The sequence below is a fragment of the Mercenaria mercenaria genome, chromosome 15, assembly GCF_021730395.1.
Source record: "Mercenaria mercenaria strain notata chromosome 15, MADL_Memer_1, whole genome shotgun sequence".
In the NCBI taxonomy this organism is placed as follows: Eukaryota; Metazoa; Mollusca; class Bivalvia; order Venerida; family Veneridae; genus Mercenaria; species Mercenaria mercenaria.
In genome coordinates, this window is record NC_069375.1 from 61818488 (window position 1) to 61835440 (window position 16953).

Below are 16953 nucleotides of genomic sequence, written 5' to 3' on the forward strand. Positions count from 1 at the left end.
TATTTTGATATATAAATGTTGGTTAAACCAATGTATCACCATTGAGAACAATAAATGATTTAAACAAACTTTGGCTAAAAGATCAAAACTTAATAACGTTTCTTAATGTCGTTAATTTTCTTCAAAGGAATGTATGCATTATTCTATATAATCTTCAAGCATTACTAAACTTTCTATCAGGGCCTCACTACAACTTACAAAATAATTGTCAGTGTAAGTCATGAGAAAAGCGTGCATATTGTATATTGAATACAAAGGGATTTAAACAAATGTAGGTCATATTTTGTCTGCCTGATAAGTTGTTTGAAAAAGGACCTATCTGATTTTTCTTTCACTTTTGATCAATGTTTAATGTTGGCTTCAGTTTATTGATCAATTTAGAGTTGTCCCCCTTTGATTTATTTGGGTAGGAATCATCTCTATAATATGATTTTTAATCCGATTTTCAATGAAATAAATACGATCTTTTGTATCAACACAACTTGGTAAACTTTTGAAGTAAATGGTATAATTGCATCAAGGGGAAAATAACTTTAATGCAACTAAATATAAACGTTATGATATAGACGATGTCTGCGTAGTGTGTATTTATTGTGATTAAAGTCCATTTAAGCACAGTCTGGGACTGAACTCATAAACATTTGTACACAGTTACTGCCGTAAAACGTAGCGCACCCAAACATTTTGCCTTGACTTGTTCAGATGAAGCGAGCGCAAGTCAAAAGCAAACTATATATATTTTGTGTTTCAGAAAGTATACGAGCGGCAAATCTGATGAACAACTTTTTAATTTGGCGAGGCCTTTGTATGTAAAATAGTATTTTATACTGGCTTTATCATTTGGCCTAAGACAGTCGTTTTTGACTTGGTTATGGGCCGATGCCAATACATTTGTTCTTCTGTCAAATGAAGAAAGTATTAAGTCACCTGATTGTTATGATGATGAAATCGCCATTATAACAATTATAGCGAAAGATTTTACGTGTAAAGAAATAAAACGAAAGATTTTCAAGCTTAAATTTTCCAAATGGGTAAGTTAGTCCCATGGAATTGAAATAGAAAAAAAGATGTGCAAACTTTTTGATGGTGACAGATACTGTAGTTCCCAAATTATATTTGAAATACCTATTATTAGAAATTGTTTTGGTTTAAGATTTAAGGTTTTATGCTTTTAAAGTCTCATCCACTGACATACACTAACGAAAATCAGCGAATATAATATAATATAATCTAAACATAAAATGCACAAAGCGATTCTATGAATCGATTCACAAGAGACAATTATCACAAATGATACTAAAATATAACATTTATAAAAATCTTTAATATCACAGTTCTCTTACACTTGATCTATATTAACTAATATAGATTGGCCTTTCTTCATCAAATATCGCCCCATAAACATCGTATCCAAATCAGTGCTGCCAATTCATCTAAGAAAACAGTTTTATGATACAGATGCCAGACGCTAGATTTGTAAGTAAGCATAAGCACTAATTACCCAAAAAATATTTAAAGGTTTGTAGATATAAAACAAATAAGCATTATTTACACATGTAGTGTTGTCTTCTTTGTATTATTAAGAAGAAGCTTTAGCTAAAATTCTTACAGAATTACTATCAGTTAAAAAACACTTTATTTTATCACTTTTACATAAACTAATAAGATGAGTCATATGAACAATGGCCCTTTCAAACAACGTATCCCGTATATTAATAAACATTTTACATTTAACCAGAACATGAATCTCAATCATAGAGTTTTAATCAAACATAAGATCGATGGCTTAGCGCAATAATGGTCCAACACAATTTTCTAAAATTATTCAGGAGAGACAAAAAACTGTTCCTATAAGAAAGTTATTTGGATTGGAAAAATATAAATTAACATGCTGGTATAAAATGCCTTAAGAAATTATGGTTTAAATCTATTTTTTGGCAAAAGCAGTTAAAATAGTGTATTTGAGAGTTGGACCAATATTGCATTCAGTTTTTCAGTGCAATACAAGACCAACTTGAGTTAGACGATTTTTCACATTGTATTGTCGCTGTTTCAGAGCTAATAAAACTGCACTGAAAAGAAAACATTTTTTTTTGTAATTATACACAAAATAAATATACATTTGTATTTTTATAAGAGGAGATGAAGATAAACATTATTTTGTCTTGCCCATCCTAAACATTTTAGACAAAAGTCGGTTTTCAGCTGACCATTCCTGTTGGTGGCAAAGTTGTGATAATTACCTTCAAATAGAGGTTTAAAGAAAGTAATTGTAACAATCCGGAAAAAAACAGAGAGAAAGTTACCAGATCACCTCAGGACAACTGAAATAGGGAAAACGGGCACCTCAGACTCACAACACTTGAAATAGGGAAAATAGCCACCTGAGTAAAACTGCAAACCTAAGTACAACTAAAAAAGGGAAATAGGCACCTAGGTACAACTGAGTAAAAATGCACCTCAGTACAAAAGGAATAGGGAAAATACGTACCTCAGTAAAACTTAAATAGGAAAAATAGGCATCTCGGTACAACTGAAATAGGGTAAAAATGCATTGCTAGAATAAGGAAAATAGGCAACTCAGTTCAACTGGAATAGGGAAGATAGTACTTCAGTACAACTAGAATAGGGAAATGGGTGTTGCCACTATACATACAGACAAGAACCCAAGTATTATTCTGTACTTCAGAGAAAGTAACAGAATCTTCCAACTTGTATGAAAACACAACAGAATTACATATCCTACAATTACTAGTAGTTCTGTGACTTCCAACCTTTTAACATGGAATTAACAACAGCAAAAAAACCTAATATATAAAACTAAATTTGAAATCAAACAAATTACTCATAGCTACTTAAATGTATTAGGGAAATGGAGCTGTCATCATTTCTGTGATGAAGCTATGGCAAGATGTTAATTATGTGAGAAAAATATGCAGCCAGACTGAAGTGTAAACTTTTGGCCTTGGGATACTCTTCCTATGCTCTACCAACTAAGGAACCATGCTGTTTACAAATTTCCAGATTTACATTACTTCTTTCTCAACTGTATTGAATTTATCTTGAAATACAATAGGAATTTATTACAGGTGTCATAACCAAGTCAGTCTATGTTTGATACCATAATTATGTTACAGGGTCAGATAAATGTGCATTGGCCTCCTGCATATTTTCTTGCAGGATTTCTTTAACTTTTACAAGTGAGTTGTTAAAACATGCAAAATATAGTGAAAACGAATTTTGAAAACATGCTGTTTCGAATTTTTGTAAAAAGTGATGATTTTTAAGAAAATTTTGCATATTTTGCATAATGCAAGAAATTGTTTCATTCATGACTTCACCATACTACCGCAAAAAATGTCTTTGCAAAAATGATTTTAAAAATTTGGTAGATACTGGTAATTCTGACAAAATGCATATGAAAATTATGGTTCTTGATCTACATGAGTCATCTATTGATGATAAACATGTGTGCCAAGATTCAAAGCTGTAGCTCTAAGATTTAAAAAGAAAGGTGGACATATAAGAAAATCAAATTTTCTAAGTACAAAAAGTGCCATAATTTTGACAAAATGCATATCAGAGTTATGGTTCTAGGCCTACTAAGTCATCTAGTGATAAAAAACAAGAGTGCAAAGTTTCAAAGCTTTAGCTCTCAGAAATGGTTTTTAAGAAAAGGTGGACCTGAACAAACATTTCAACCAACGTCAACGCCGATCAAGTGACAACAAAACCTGGTAGATTAATAATAATATTCAGATGAGCTAAAATGGCACTCAGTCAAAGCAGTACAGTGTATGATAATGTTGTGCCTCAGGTTACATTATGTTTTGCATAATTCTTCTTTGTGGCAGTTGATATATACAAAACGACCAATCGTTTTTGCTAGCAAGGAAATCTTTATGTAGTTAAATCACAATCTTAATCTAATAAATCAAATCTATGAGAAGATACTTTGATTGCAAATAATGCAACTAGTCAAAATAGTTTTGATGTAACTCAGACAGTCAAATGTCAGTGAGAGCAAAAATATTCTTAGCATCATTATTTATTTCAGCAATGGAAAAAAAGTATTTTATTCATTACTACATTCTCCATTAAATCCATTTATTGAAATTACATGTTAAAAAGAAAATGATACCAAGCTATTTACTATAAACTCAAGTTTTGCTATAGAACAAAACATTCTCATAATGTTTTCATTGGAATAACAAAAGTATAACGTGGGAAAACAGTTTTGGTATGGTAAAAATCTAATTACACAAGTAACCTTATAGGCTCTTTTTCTCATATAATATTTGTTCGTCTTGGCCACTTTCAGGCCACAGGGAATTGATATACTGGCGGCAGAACTTCAGCTTAAAATTTTATAAGAGAGTTAAAAGAAATTTTAGATGGACTTGCCAGACCATTTGCCTGCTCCAAATATTAGAAGTTTTGGCTGTAATTCTTGATCTAAATGATCGAGCACTTCTTGCTTTTACTACTTACTTACTTGTAGTACTTTAACTTGAAAGAAAAAAACTTTTTTTTTGTTCATTGATAGGTTTAACTAATGTATATTGGTAAAATCAAACAATTTTATCAGAGCAATTTAAGTCCATCTCAAGTTAGATGTGTCAAGAAGCATTGTTTTAGTGAAATATAAGTCCAACTCAAAGTGGGTAAAAATGGGTACATTACCCTATTTTTTCACAGACGGTGTATTTGACCTTAGTTAATGAAAATATGTAAAACAGTGATTTTGTAAAAAAAATGTCACTTGGACCAGTATCGCGCTAAGCCATCGAGATATAATGTTTTAGTCATATGATAGAAAATATATTCTTTGTGCCTAAAATGATGTGGCTGATTTCAGGGTAATAACTACACGACAAATCATTTGAATCATTAATGGCTGGCTGAGGTTAGACTTGATTTCTTCTCGTTTATTAAAAAACATCAGCTATTTGTGTTATCAACTATTTGTGTTCCTGACCTGGAACATTCTTATCCATCAGACATTCGTCAAAAATACCGAGACGAACCTCTGATTTATTTCTATCGTTTATTTGGTTAGCATGCACACTCGTAAATACTGCCGGAAATGGTTTTAGCCAATCATTGTTCGCCATTTTTCGACAAGCCGAATTATAACTTCAAACAACATGTAAGCAAGTTTACGATGAATGAACGATAATAAAGCGATATTCCATGATTGTGGCTTCATTCCTGTAATTTGATGTTAACAGATTTACATAAAGAAAAATCACTATTCTTCGCAAGTCGACATCGATATTGGAACGGACGCGATTTGTCGCGAAACGACGCTGATTCGCTGTAACGTTTTGATATGTGACCATACCATAAATATCGGCGAAATGTGCCAGAGGTTCATCCGGGAACCAAGGTATTATGCGAGCATGGACCTAGAAACGAAGTGTTTGTACATTTTTACGGCGATGTTTTAAGAAAACAATTGAAGTTACGTTAATGCACACTAGACTTATTGATCGATTTCGACAATATATTTTCAGAATTTAAAGTTTCTGGCCAAAAGTGACATTTGTTTTAGGAGCTTAAGTGTTTTATCACTTTTAAAACGATGAGCAAATCTTATATGTTTGCAAAGTTATCCCATCAACAAGTACTGCTATTTTGTTTTTTCCTACCTTTATGGTTTAGACTGTATTTTAGTGTCGCTCAAGTTCAATTTGTTCGATGATATTTCGAATGTCATCCCACTCAATATAAACATTTTTCACAGTTTTCATAGCATGGATTAGAGCATTCAGGGTTGCTCCTTCATCTTTTATTTTCCTCCATTTTAATAGCATCTTATAGATTTTCATGTCGGAAGTTGGATAGTCCATTGCTACTCTCTGGAGTTGTACATCACTTAATCCTAGTTCAAGACCTAGTAATTCCCAATTATTTCCGACTGTCTGAGAGATCTTACTAAGCTGTCTCTCATCTAGGTGACAATCAGGTGTCAACTCTCTCACTCTGTCGTATAGATACCATTCAGACAGTGCTTGTTCTGGATAAATTTAATGGCTCGTCATATCTGGACAAGGCTCCAATTTTTTATCCCTAATGTGTTCTAATGGCATTATGATTATGCCTCCATTTAAGCCATGGCTTTCGTTGTTACATCTGAAACATGATGTGTAGGAGTTTTCCGGCTTTACAGACGAATTGCGCAACTTCCTAAATTCATTTTTCACTATTGATTCAGAATATCGTCGGAATTTTTCACCAGTTTCGTGGTCAACATTTGACGAAGGACAGAGACTGATAACCCGCAAATCAATGTCGCTGTCTTTGACTTCTGCAATTCCAGCATGAGAATTATCCAGTTTGAATACTCCTAGATTTTCATACAGTAGTAATGTCTTCTTTTGTGCTGATGCCATTTGAACTACAGGCCATTTTCCTATCATCGCTGCAAGGAGCCGATGATATACAACTTGTACAAGTGGAGACTCGCGAAATGACATAACGAACCTTACAGATGATTGCCGCCTTTTCGTGAGAAATTCTTTCAGTGTATCTGCAGTACTGTGGTCACTTAGCAAGCTTGGAACTACGTACCAGCCTAATCCGTGTGACGTCAGAGTATTCTCGTCATAGATGGAGGCCTCCGACATGATAAAATGCTTTTGCAAATACATTAAAAGTACATTTTTGTGTTTGAGAAAATCGCTGTTCGTATCTCTACCCCAAAGTTTTTCGATAAGCTCAGTTTCTAGCCTCGCTTGTCTTGTAAAAGTGTTCCAAAGATATCGACATGTTGGATCCTTTCTGCAAAATCTGCCTGATGTTACGATACACTTAAAGGCGTCAATAAGGTACTGTGCGTCCAGAACCACGTAGGCGGAGATTGGTTCTTCGTCGAAGTAGAACAGTTTTCCTTTCGCATGGTGGTATTGTAAAAACAGTTTTACTTGTTCCTCTTCTTTCAGTGGATACTCGTTTTCTGCATCAATTTCCATCACTTTCGCAAATGTTATTATCTTCTCTTTCCTGATTCTTTTTAGCGTTCGTTCTAATGGTATCCATCTTGCTGGAATAGTTTTTGCTTTTGTATACTTTGCTCCTACACGTATGATCTCCTTACGTAATTCCAAAATATCAGTATCTTCAGAACGGGTGTTATCAACTGCAAAATCTGCTGGCTGAATGTGATTGATCAGTTTTGAGTCTTCAAACAGTTTCCTAATTTTCTCAAAGTATTCCTCTATAAACCTTTGCTTTGTGCGTTCATCTCCTTTTAATTTGTCTTTATGTGTTCCCACTAGAATTACTGGAGGTTCTGAAGCATCTTCAGATCCAACATACGTATGTATTGAATTCATCCAAAATCTTGCATACTGTTCCATGTTTTTGTCTCCATTTTCATCAGGATACTCCAGGTCCTTTACGACTTTGTCTAATGGCGTTGTTAAATCAAATACCAAAAGGTATACTGCACGCCTACTATGAAATAAAGTATGTGTCGCATAGAATATAAACTGACCCCCGAAGTCCCAGATTTCAAGATCTTTGCCTATGTTGTTTTTGTCTGGATTGGATTCAAGAAGCCGTGAAAAGGCCCTTTGTTCATCTTGTGTTAGAGAGGTAATTCCGGTATTTTTTTCTTCTTTCTTCTGTATGGAACTGGCATCATCATTATCCAAATTCTCTGAACTTCTGTCAAGCATAGACGCTGAACGCTCAAGATCTCTTTCGAGTGTTTCCAATGTCTCGTCTGAGAAAATATGTTCATTTGTGTTTATATACTTTTCATAACTTGCAGATGACGATTCTTCTAGGAAAGGTTCTTGGAAAACATAATCCTGACCACAACTTATCTGTGATTGATATGCCTGCAAACAAACTTCTTTCTCTTTTTCTAGTTGTGCGACTGAGGCAATACGGTTAATAACTTCATTTCCACCCTCCTCTGTATCTTTTGTGTAAAAAACAACATTGCTATGAATGTGTTCATATATGCAGTGATTTATTTCTACACTACTTTCGACATCTTTAATGTTTTGCATGCATAGTCGTTTTATCAATGACGTTTTACCTTGAGCGAAGTTACCAACAACATTTACTCTAACTGTAGAGTCTGTTTCTTCACCTTGAGATAATGCTTTACAGTAAAGGTCTAATGCATAAGGATCGCGTTCAAATACATCAGGCTGTCGTGAATCGTAATTATTGCATGTAATGTCCTCTTGACTTCGTTCTGCAAGTAAAAAGAGGTATATGACTGCCCGGAGTTGTACAGCTTAACTGACTTTGATGCAAGTTTGTCAACTTATATCATAGAGTATGACAATTGTTGAGTAAGGACCTATACGGACAAGAAAACTTTCATTTAATATCCATTTAAAGATATTATTTAAATGTCAGTGTTTTTCTATGATCTAGTGGCATAACATTCATATCAACGTAAACTTTTTTAAACAGTTTGACCTTGGCACATCGCCTTCGAACGGTCAATGGCAAAACCACCGCTAAGGAGCTTAACCGGTTTATGTTGAACACAACCTCACTCTTACCCCACCATGTTCAAAGTCACAGCACAGTGTAAATAAAACTTATCCCCGCCAGGTGAAACCCTAACATACGCAAAGGCAACAGAAGGCATGTAAAACGCACAAATGCTCTTTATATATACAGTACAACCTCTCTAGAGCGGCCCTCTCTTAAGCAAAAACCTCTCTAAAACAACATCATCAAAATTTCCCTAAGCTGAAATATACTGTCAAATTTACCTCTACATAACAACAACCTCTACATAACAGTCAAAATTTGTATCTCCCGAAGAGTGTTGCTCTACAGAGGTTGCACTGTAATTGCTAATAGAGAGATGTAAATATAGATATGAAGCAGAAGTATCCGAGTTGCTAGTTATATTTAACTGCAGCTCCCGAGGATGAATATCATCAACCCTCTAAACAAACTAAAGTTGTCACAGGAGTGACGAATTTTACCCCCACATCATGTCCGTGTCACAGAACTACCGGTAAGCCATTGTCAAGCCAAACTTGCTTGACCTTTGACCTACTGACCTCGAAATACAAGCCAACTGCTAGTCATGATGAACATCCTTATGAAGTTTCATGATCCTCGGCCTAAGCGTTCTCAAGTTATTGTCCGGAAAAGGTTTCAATAGTCCAGGTCACTCTGACCTTTGACCTTTGGAACTCGTAAACAATAGGAGTCATCTGCTGGTCATGACCAACCTCCCTAATAAGTTTTTTATCCTAATCCAAAGTGTTCTGAAATTGTCGGAAAACCGTTTATAATGTTCTGGGTCAAGGTGACCTTGACCTGTTACCCTTTGTCCGCAAAATCAAAAGGGTCATCTGCAGGTCATAACCAACCTCCCTATCAATTTTCATAATCCTAGGCTCAAGCGTTCTCAAGTTACCATCCGGAAACCGTTTAATTATTTTGTGTCATTGTGACCTTGACCTTTGACCTACTAACCACAAAGTCGAATTTAACCTGTAATTTATCATGTTACACCCTTGTACAAAAAGTTATGATCCTAGGCCCAAGTGTTCTCAAGTTATCATCCGGAAACCGTTTACCTGTTCCGAGGCACCATGACCTTGACCTTTGACCGACTGACCTCAAAGTAATACCTGACCTGCATTTCATGATGAAACACCTGTGTACAAAATTATGATCCAAGACCCAAGCGTTCTCAAGTTATTATCCGGAAACCATTTAATTTTTCAGGGTCACTGTGACCTTGACCTTTGAACTACGGACCTCAAAGTCGAAGTTGACCTGCATTTTATGATGATACATCTGTGTACAAAAATATATGTTCCTAGGTCCAATAGTTCTCAAATTATCATCCGGTAACACTGTGACCTTGACCTTTGACCTACTAACCATAAAGTCGAAAATGACCTGTATTTTCTGATGTTACACCTGTTTACCAAAAAATATTTAAATCGGTCAAGCCTTTCAAGAGTTATCATCCGGAAACCATAAAACCAACGGACCGATAGACCGGCAGACTACAGACAGACCGACAGACAAGTTTACTCCTATATACCCCCAAACTTCGTTATTTAGGGTAATATTCTGATCAAGTTTCATTCAGATTGGGCCAACACTGTGACCTCTAGAGTGTTAACAGTCAAATTGTTAACGACGACGGACGACGACAACCGACGAACACAGGGCGATCACAAAAGCTCACCTTGAGCACTTCATGCTCAGGTAAGCTAAAAATAAACCTATCGAAAGTTCCGTGAGACATGGCGATGATCTTAATAAATCTTATTTTTGTCATTTAATCCTTTTTATAAGCACTTTTGCCGGAGTCAATCATATCTATATTGTTTTCAGCTGTGAGGCTTCTGTGCCAAAGGCTTCGAGGTACTAAACACGGGAAAATGCGCTACGAGGTATCCTTTACGGATTGACACATGCACACACAGTGCATGTGTCTTTTATTCATATCTATCCGATTGAGAATGCTTGATGAGTTGAAACTGATGGTAAAGGGGCAGTCTCCATAAGGCTGTTTTCCTGGTACAGACTTTGATTTATTTTTGCTAACAGTTAGCCTTATGAATGGGTCTTACATCTCGGAAATAGCTCGCCAATCGGAGCTTTAGTTTTGAGAGAATCATGTCTTAAGTGTGGGTCGGATAATTCCATACTTGTCCTGCCTTACAGAACAAATAGGTGGATTTCAGTGTTTTATATCAGCTGAACTAAAAGTAAAGGGGTAATGTGTATACTATAACACACATACTGACATGATGTAGGACATTTATTTCTGCAGCATACCTTTACAAACATGTATGTCAAGAAATGTTGTGGTTTTCCGAAAAGTTGGTAGTTGCAAAATTTGTAAGATTTTACAAAGTGCATATGAAGTGGCATATTTTTGTATCTTTGCCTTATGGAAACCGCCCCTTTAACTAGAATCGTCACATGAGTGTCGAATTATAACCCTACAATATAGCCTTATCAAAGAAATAAGCTAATGTCAAAGCAGAACTTGCTTGACCTTTGACCTACTGACCTGACACTCTATAGTGGTCATCTGGTGGTAATGATCAATTTCCCTATGAAGTTTCATGATTCTCGGCCGAAGTTTTCTCAAGTTATTGTATGGAAAAGACTTAAATGTTCCGGGTCATCCTGACCTTTGACCTTTATAACTCGAAATCAATATTAGTCATGTGCTGGTCAAGACTAACTTCCCTATTAAGTTTCGTGATCCAAGTCTCAAGCATTCTGAAGTTATTGTGCGAAAACCGTTTCAATGTTCCGGGTCACTGTGACCTTGACCTTTGAACTATTAACCTCAAAATCATAAAGGGTTATGTGCTGGTCATAACTAATTTCTGTATTGATTTACATAATCCTAGGCCAAAGCGCTCGCGAGTTATCATCTGAAAACCGTTTTACTGTTATATGTTATTGTGACCTTGACCTTTGACCTACTAACCTCAAAGTTGTACTTGACCTGTATTCACGATGTTACACCTATGTACTAAAATATATCATCCTAGGCTAAAGCATTCTCAAGTTATCTTCCAGAAACCGTTTAACTGTTCCGGGTCACTGTGACCTTGACCTTTAAACTATTGATGTCAGAATCATTAGGGGTCACCTGCTGTTCATAAACAACTTCTCTACCAATCTTCATAATCCTAGGTCTAAACGTTTTCGAGTTATCATCTGAAAATCGTTTAACTGTTTTGTGTTTTTGTGACATTGACCTTGGACCTACTATTTTCAAAGTCGTACTGGATCTGTATTTCATGATGTTATACCTGTGTGCTAAAATTTACCATCCTAGGCTTAGGCATTCTCAAGCTATCATCCAGAAACGGTTTAAAGGTTCAGGGTCACTGTGACCTTGCCCTTTGACCTTCTGACCTCAAAGTCAAAATTGACCTGTATTTTATCATGCTACACCTGTATACTAAAATGTATGATCCTAGACCGAGGCGTTCTCAGCATATCACCCAGAAACCCTATGAATGTTCGAGGTCACTGTGACCTTGACCTTTGACTTACTGACCTCAAAGTCAAACCTATCCTGTATTTTATGATGTTACATCTGTGCACCAAAATGTATCATCCTAGGCTTAATCGTTCTCAAGTTATCATCCTGAAACCATTTAAATTTTCAGGGTCACTTTGACCTTGACCTTTGACGTACTGATCTCAAAGTCGAACTTGACCTGCTTTTTATCAGGTAACACCTGTGTACCAAAATTTGTTATCCTTGGGCCAAGCGTTCTTAAGTTATCATCTGGAAACCGTTTAACTGTTCACTGTGACATTGACCTTTCATCTACTGACCCCAGAATTAAACTTTACCTGTATTTTCTGATGTACCACCTGTGAGCCAAAGCATATTTAAGTCGATCAAGCCTTTCATGGGTTATCATCCGAAAACCATGAAAACAAACGGACTGACCAACCGACAGACAGACCGATATACAAGCTCACTCCTAGATACCTCCACACTTTCCCAAACTTCGTTTTGTGGAGGTATAACAGTAGGAAATATTGACACATATCAAAAATTCATGTGAAGTGTTATTAAAAAGCGTTTGGAAAAGAAATAAATCGATCTCGTCATAGAAATCATGTACAGAAATCTAGAACAATAACACAATGAGAAATGTTCTTACAACAAAATTCGTAATATTTACACTACAAGGCTTATTACTGTTGTACATTACTTTGTAGTTCACTTTGAATTCCACTAATAATATGGGAGAAGTATTTTGGCCAAACTTTATTAAATAATTTCAAGAATACCAATCACTCCCGTGCAATTTTACAGAAATCGCAGCTGAGGTTTTATAAAGAAATCAAAGAACAGTCATATTACAAATAATCCCATTATGTATACAATTAGGACGTTGCTATACAATCCAGTGCCGTTTCAAATTTTATCAGGTGCCATATTTCCATAAACAGTAAGTTTGAACAGAATATCCCAACATCATACACAACTAGGCAAAGTAAGAATTACTGCAGTAAAGGATTAAGGACAAGCATTTCCCTTTCACTCTTTCAATATATATGCTATAACTCGTCGAAAAAAGTCGAAGTATGTGCGCAACTAGGATTGTTACGGATCACTCCTGTAAAATGCATCAATATCCTTTCACTAGCATAGGAAAGGAGACAAGGACAAAGTCAATATAATTTAAGGGACCATAATTCCAAGATAAATATTTTAGAGAGACGTTTCGACATAATTCTTTACATAAATCAGCCGAAGTTTCAAGTCCTGCTTAATCAAGTAATGTTAGGCGTATTGTATTCTAAAAAAACATAAAACATTTAACGTGCCATTAAGACGCCATTACTCAACGAAATACTTCTGAGCGGAGCGAAGCACCAATTTATACAATAAGTCTTTCAATACCAGGTTTTCCTGGAAAGTTTTATTGGCATCAAACTAAACGTTTGGAGAGTAAATGGATGAATCACTACAAAGTCTGTATAAAAATAAAATGGCCATAATTAAGCCAAAAATCATCAAACCGTTCAACTCACTGTATTATGTGAATTTCGACTTGCTAGAGATCATTCCTATGAAGGTTTACTGAAATTCACCAACAACAACATGAGAAGGCCTGACAAATTTAATCCAGAAATAACCATAAAATAAGGAACCATATCTCATTTTCGAAAAGGAAATGTCAAAGATATGCATAATATGATTAATACTCCTCTAAAGTTCAAGCAGATGCTATAGATATGACAATCAAACACACAATAACCTCTACTTAGAAAATACATAAAATTTGAATGAGCATAACGCAGTGAAAAATCATTTAACGACAACGACTAGACTTACTACTGATCATGCCTATGAGATACTATTCAGATTTAATTACTATTACATTAGCATAAGTCCAGAAGAGCAATTAGGCTTTTTACAAATCACTCCTTTAAAGTTTTACTGAAATCCATCTACAACTGAGGCGCATTCAAACTAACTGCAGACAGACAGACAAAAGCAAAGGCAAAAACAGTAATATGAATCCCATAAAATCGGGAAACATTACATATTATAATCACAAAATAATAGAACCTCCTATGTATGACGTATTAAAAAAGACTTTATAACCAAAATAGTCGTTTTCTCCATCTGTTACCTGAAAGTAAATAGAAAAAACTTTAAGCAGTTAGACACGGAGTCAATTAATGTTGCCTGGCGAATAACGTATCCTTTCTTCCATGATGATTACTTTGCTACATGGAACAGGTAATGGCTTGAGTGTATTGTATTATTTCAATCCGAATGTTTCGTGAAGGTATTTTGTTTTGTTTTCTTTGTTGGATTTAATGTCGCACCGACACATATGGCAACTTTCCAGCTTTAATGGTGGAGGAAGACCCCAGATGCCCCTTCCTGCATTATTTTATCACGAGCGGGCACCTGGGTAGAACCACCGATCTTCCGTAAGCCAGCTGGAAGGCTTCCTCACATGGAGAATTCAGCGCCCCGAGTGAGGCTCGAACCCTCATCGATGAGAGGCAAGTGAAATGAAGTCAGCGACCTTACCAACCCGGTCACAAAGGCCCCTTCGTGAAGGTATACATATTATATATGGCAATAGTTTGCAAGAAAATATGTTTGAACTTACAAAAGTACTGAAGCAATCGGGACAGAAATTGACGAAAGTCATAAAAGGTATGCATGCGTTTTTTCAATGAATGCCCTAAGCCGACAAAACATGATTTAACCTATATTTATAAAAAAAATCATTGGCACAACCAATGGATATTGTATATGCTTATTTAAATATAATCCTCACAATGGAAGAGAAATAATAACCTAAAACGTTATCATACAATTTTTAACAATTAAACAGAAACATAATCAATTATGATTGGTTGGAATAAATACCTACTACGTATGTATATTAGGTAGTGAGAATTGATACGAACAAATCACCACCACAATATACCAGATCAATAACGTCAAAGCGCCTAGCGTTACAAACAATTTATAATATCGAACATACACTGAATATCGATGTAATTAACTTACAAATACGATTCGCAAGTGTACAATTTTGCATTGTAAATTGTTATATAAAGAGAGAATTTATACGTACGAATCATCACCACGGTATAGTGGAAAGACCTTAACAATACAAAAGAGTCTGCATATAGCACAATAACTCCATGAACTTATAGGATAACATCCGATGTTGTTTTATATACAGATGAAAATTGTAAAACATACTTTTACTGTTTCAAAATTGCATATACAAGTATACACTAATATCTGTTTTCATGTCCCACAAATTTGCGGTGACATTTTTGTCTTTTAAACTAACTGGGACGGGAGAAGCTATATATTTTTTCTATGATATTCATCTGGATCTCAAGCTTACATCGACTGTACAGAGACAGTGTGCATTGACGGATATAATTTAACAGAACAGTTGATTTTCTAAAATGTGTGATCCGCGAGGATAAATGTTCGCAACATAATTCATACTACATGATACATCTATCTTTTATCATAAATTTGACCATAAATTACTATTTCTAGTTACTCAATGGCATTAAAATGACCCTTTTGTCACGAAAAAAAAATACAAGTGGGCCCTAATGGCCCTATATCGCTCAACTGAATTAAGTTGCTTGCTTGAACAAATTTCTTTGCTAAAGCTTCAAAAAGAAGAAAGTAGGTCAGCAGGTCATATTCATGGTCACTGAAAGTCAGTTTTAAGATCAATGTGCAACACTGTACATGTCATCCAAATTTCAAGGCTGTATCTTAATAAACAAGAAAGAAGGTCAGTAGGTCAAGGTCACAGTCGGGTGACTCCTTATCACTTCGGGTCATCAGGTAAATATAATTAGACAGTCTAGGAAACATGATCTGATAATATTCGAAGTATTTTTCCTTTATAACTGATATATCAAGTGACTCCTTGGGCGGGCCTCCTTTCACCCCAGGGGCATGATTCGAACAATCTTGTTAGAGACCAACTGAGCAATGATACCAACAAAATATCAAAGGAATAGGCCTTGAACTTTCAGACAAGAAGATTTTTAAAGTTTTTTCCCCATTTAAGTCATTGTAAAACTTTGGACCCCAAGGCAGGGCCTCTTTTCACCCCTGGGGAATAATTTGAACAATCTTGTTAGAGGACCACAAGGCAATGCTACAAACCAAATATCAAAAGCCTAGGTCTTGTGGTTTCAGACAAGAAGATTTTTAAAGTTTTTTCTATATACAAGTCTATATTAACCACGTGACGCCCCTGTGCGGGGCCATATTTCATCCTAGGGGATAATTTGAACAACCAAGGTAGAAGCTTACTATATGATGCTATATACCAAATATCAAAGTCCTAAGCCCTTTTGTTTTTGACAAGAAGATTTTCAAATTGTTTCCCTATAGAAACAATGTGACCTCCAGGGCGGGGCCGTATTATATCCTAGGGGGGTAATTTGAACAATCTTTGTAGAGGTCCATTAGATGATGCTACATACTAAATATAAAAGCCCTAGGCCTTATGGTTTTGGACAAGAAGATTTTCGAAAGATTTCCTTATATAAGTCTATATAACCATGTGACCCCCAGGGTGGGGCCAAATTTGACCCTAGGGGGATATTTGGAACAATCTTCGTAGATACTCTATAGGTGATGCTACATACTAAATATCAAATCCCTACATCTTGTGGTTTTGGACAAAAATCTTTCAAAGTTTTTCCTTTCGGCCATGGCAACCAGAATTTTGTACGGAATTCAATTCTTTGAATAATTTTAAAGAAGACCATCCAAGAATCATCCCTGTGAATTTTCATTAAAATTGGCTTAGTTGTTTAGGAGGAGATGTTTGTTAAAGGAAAGTGTGGACGGACGGACGCCGGACCGTGAGCGATCACAATGGCTCACCCCTAGCACTTAGTGCTCAGGTGAGCTAAAAACGAAACAAAGGGATCCCAGTAAGA

The 16953-nt window shown here is 35.6% G+C and overlaps 1 protein-coding gene across 2 annotated transcripts in view; it reads right to left on the reverse strand.

Annotated features, from left to right (window-relative positions):
• Positions 1-212: 212 nt before the first annotated feature.
• LOC123525238 (uncharacterized) overlaps positions 213-16953 on the reverse strand; it is a 74964-nt gene continuing 58223 nt past the window's right edge. For both annotated transcript variants that reach the window (XM_053525405.1, XM_053525406.1), the window contains exons 6-7: positions 14105-14132; positions 213-8212 (exon numbers count right to left, since the gene is read on the reverse strand). In XM_053525405.1, the coding sequence (XP_053381380.1) occupies positions 6030-8212; positions 14105-14132 (2211 nt within the window). In that variant the 3' untranslated portion in view covers positions 213-6029. The remainder of the gene's footprint in view (positions 8213-14104; positions 14133-16953) is intronic.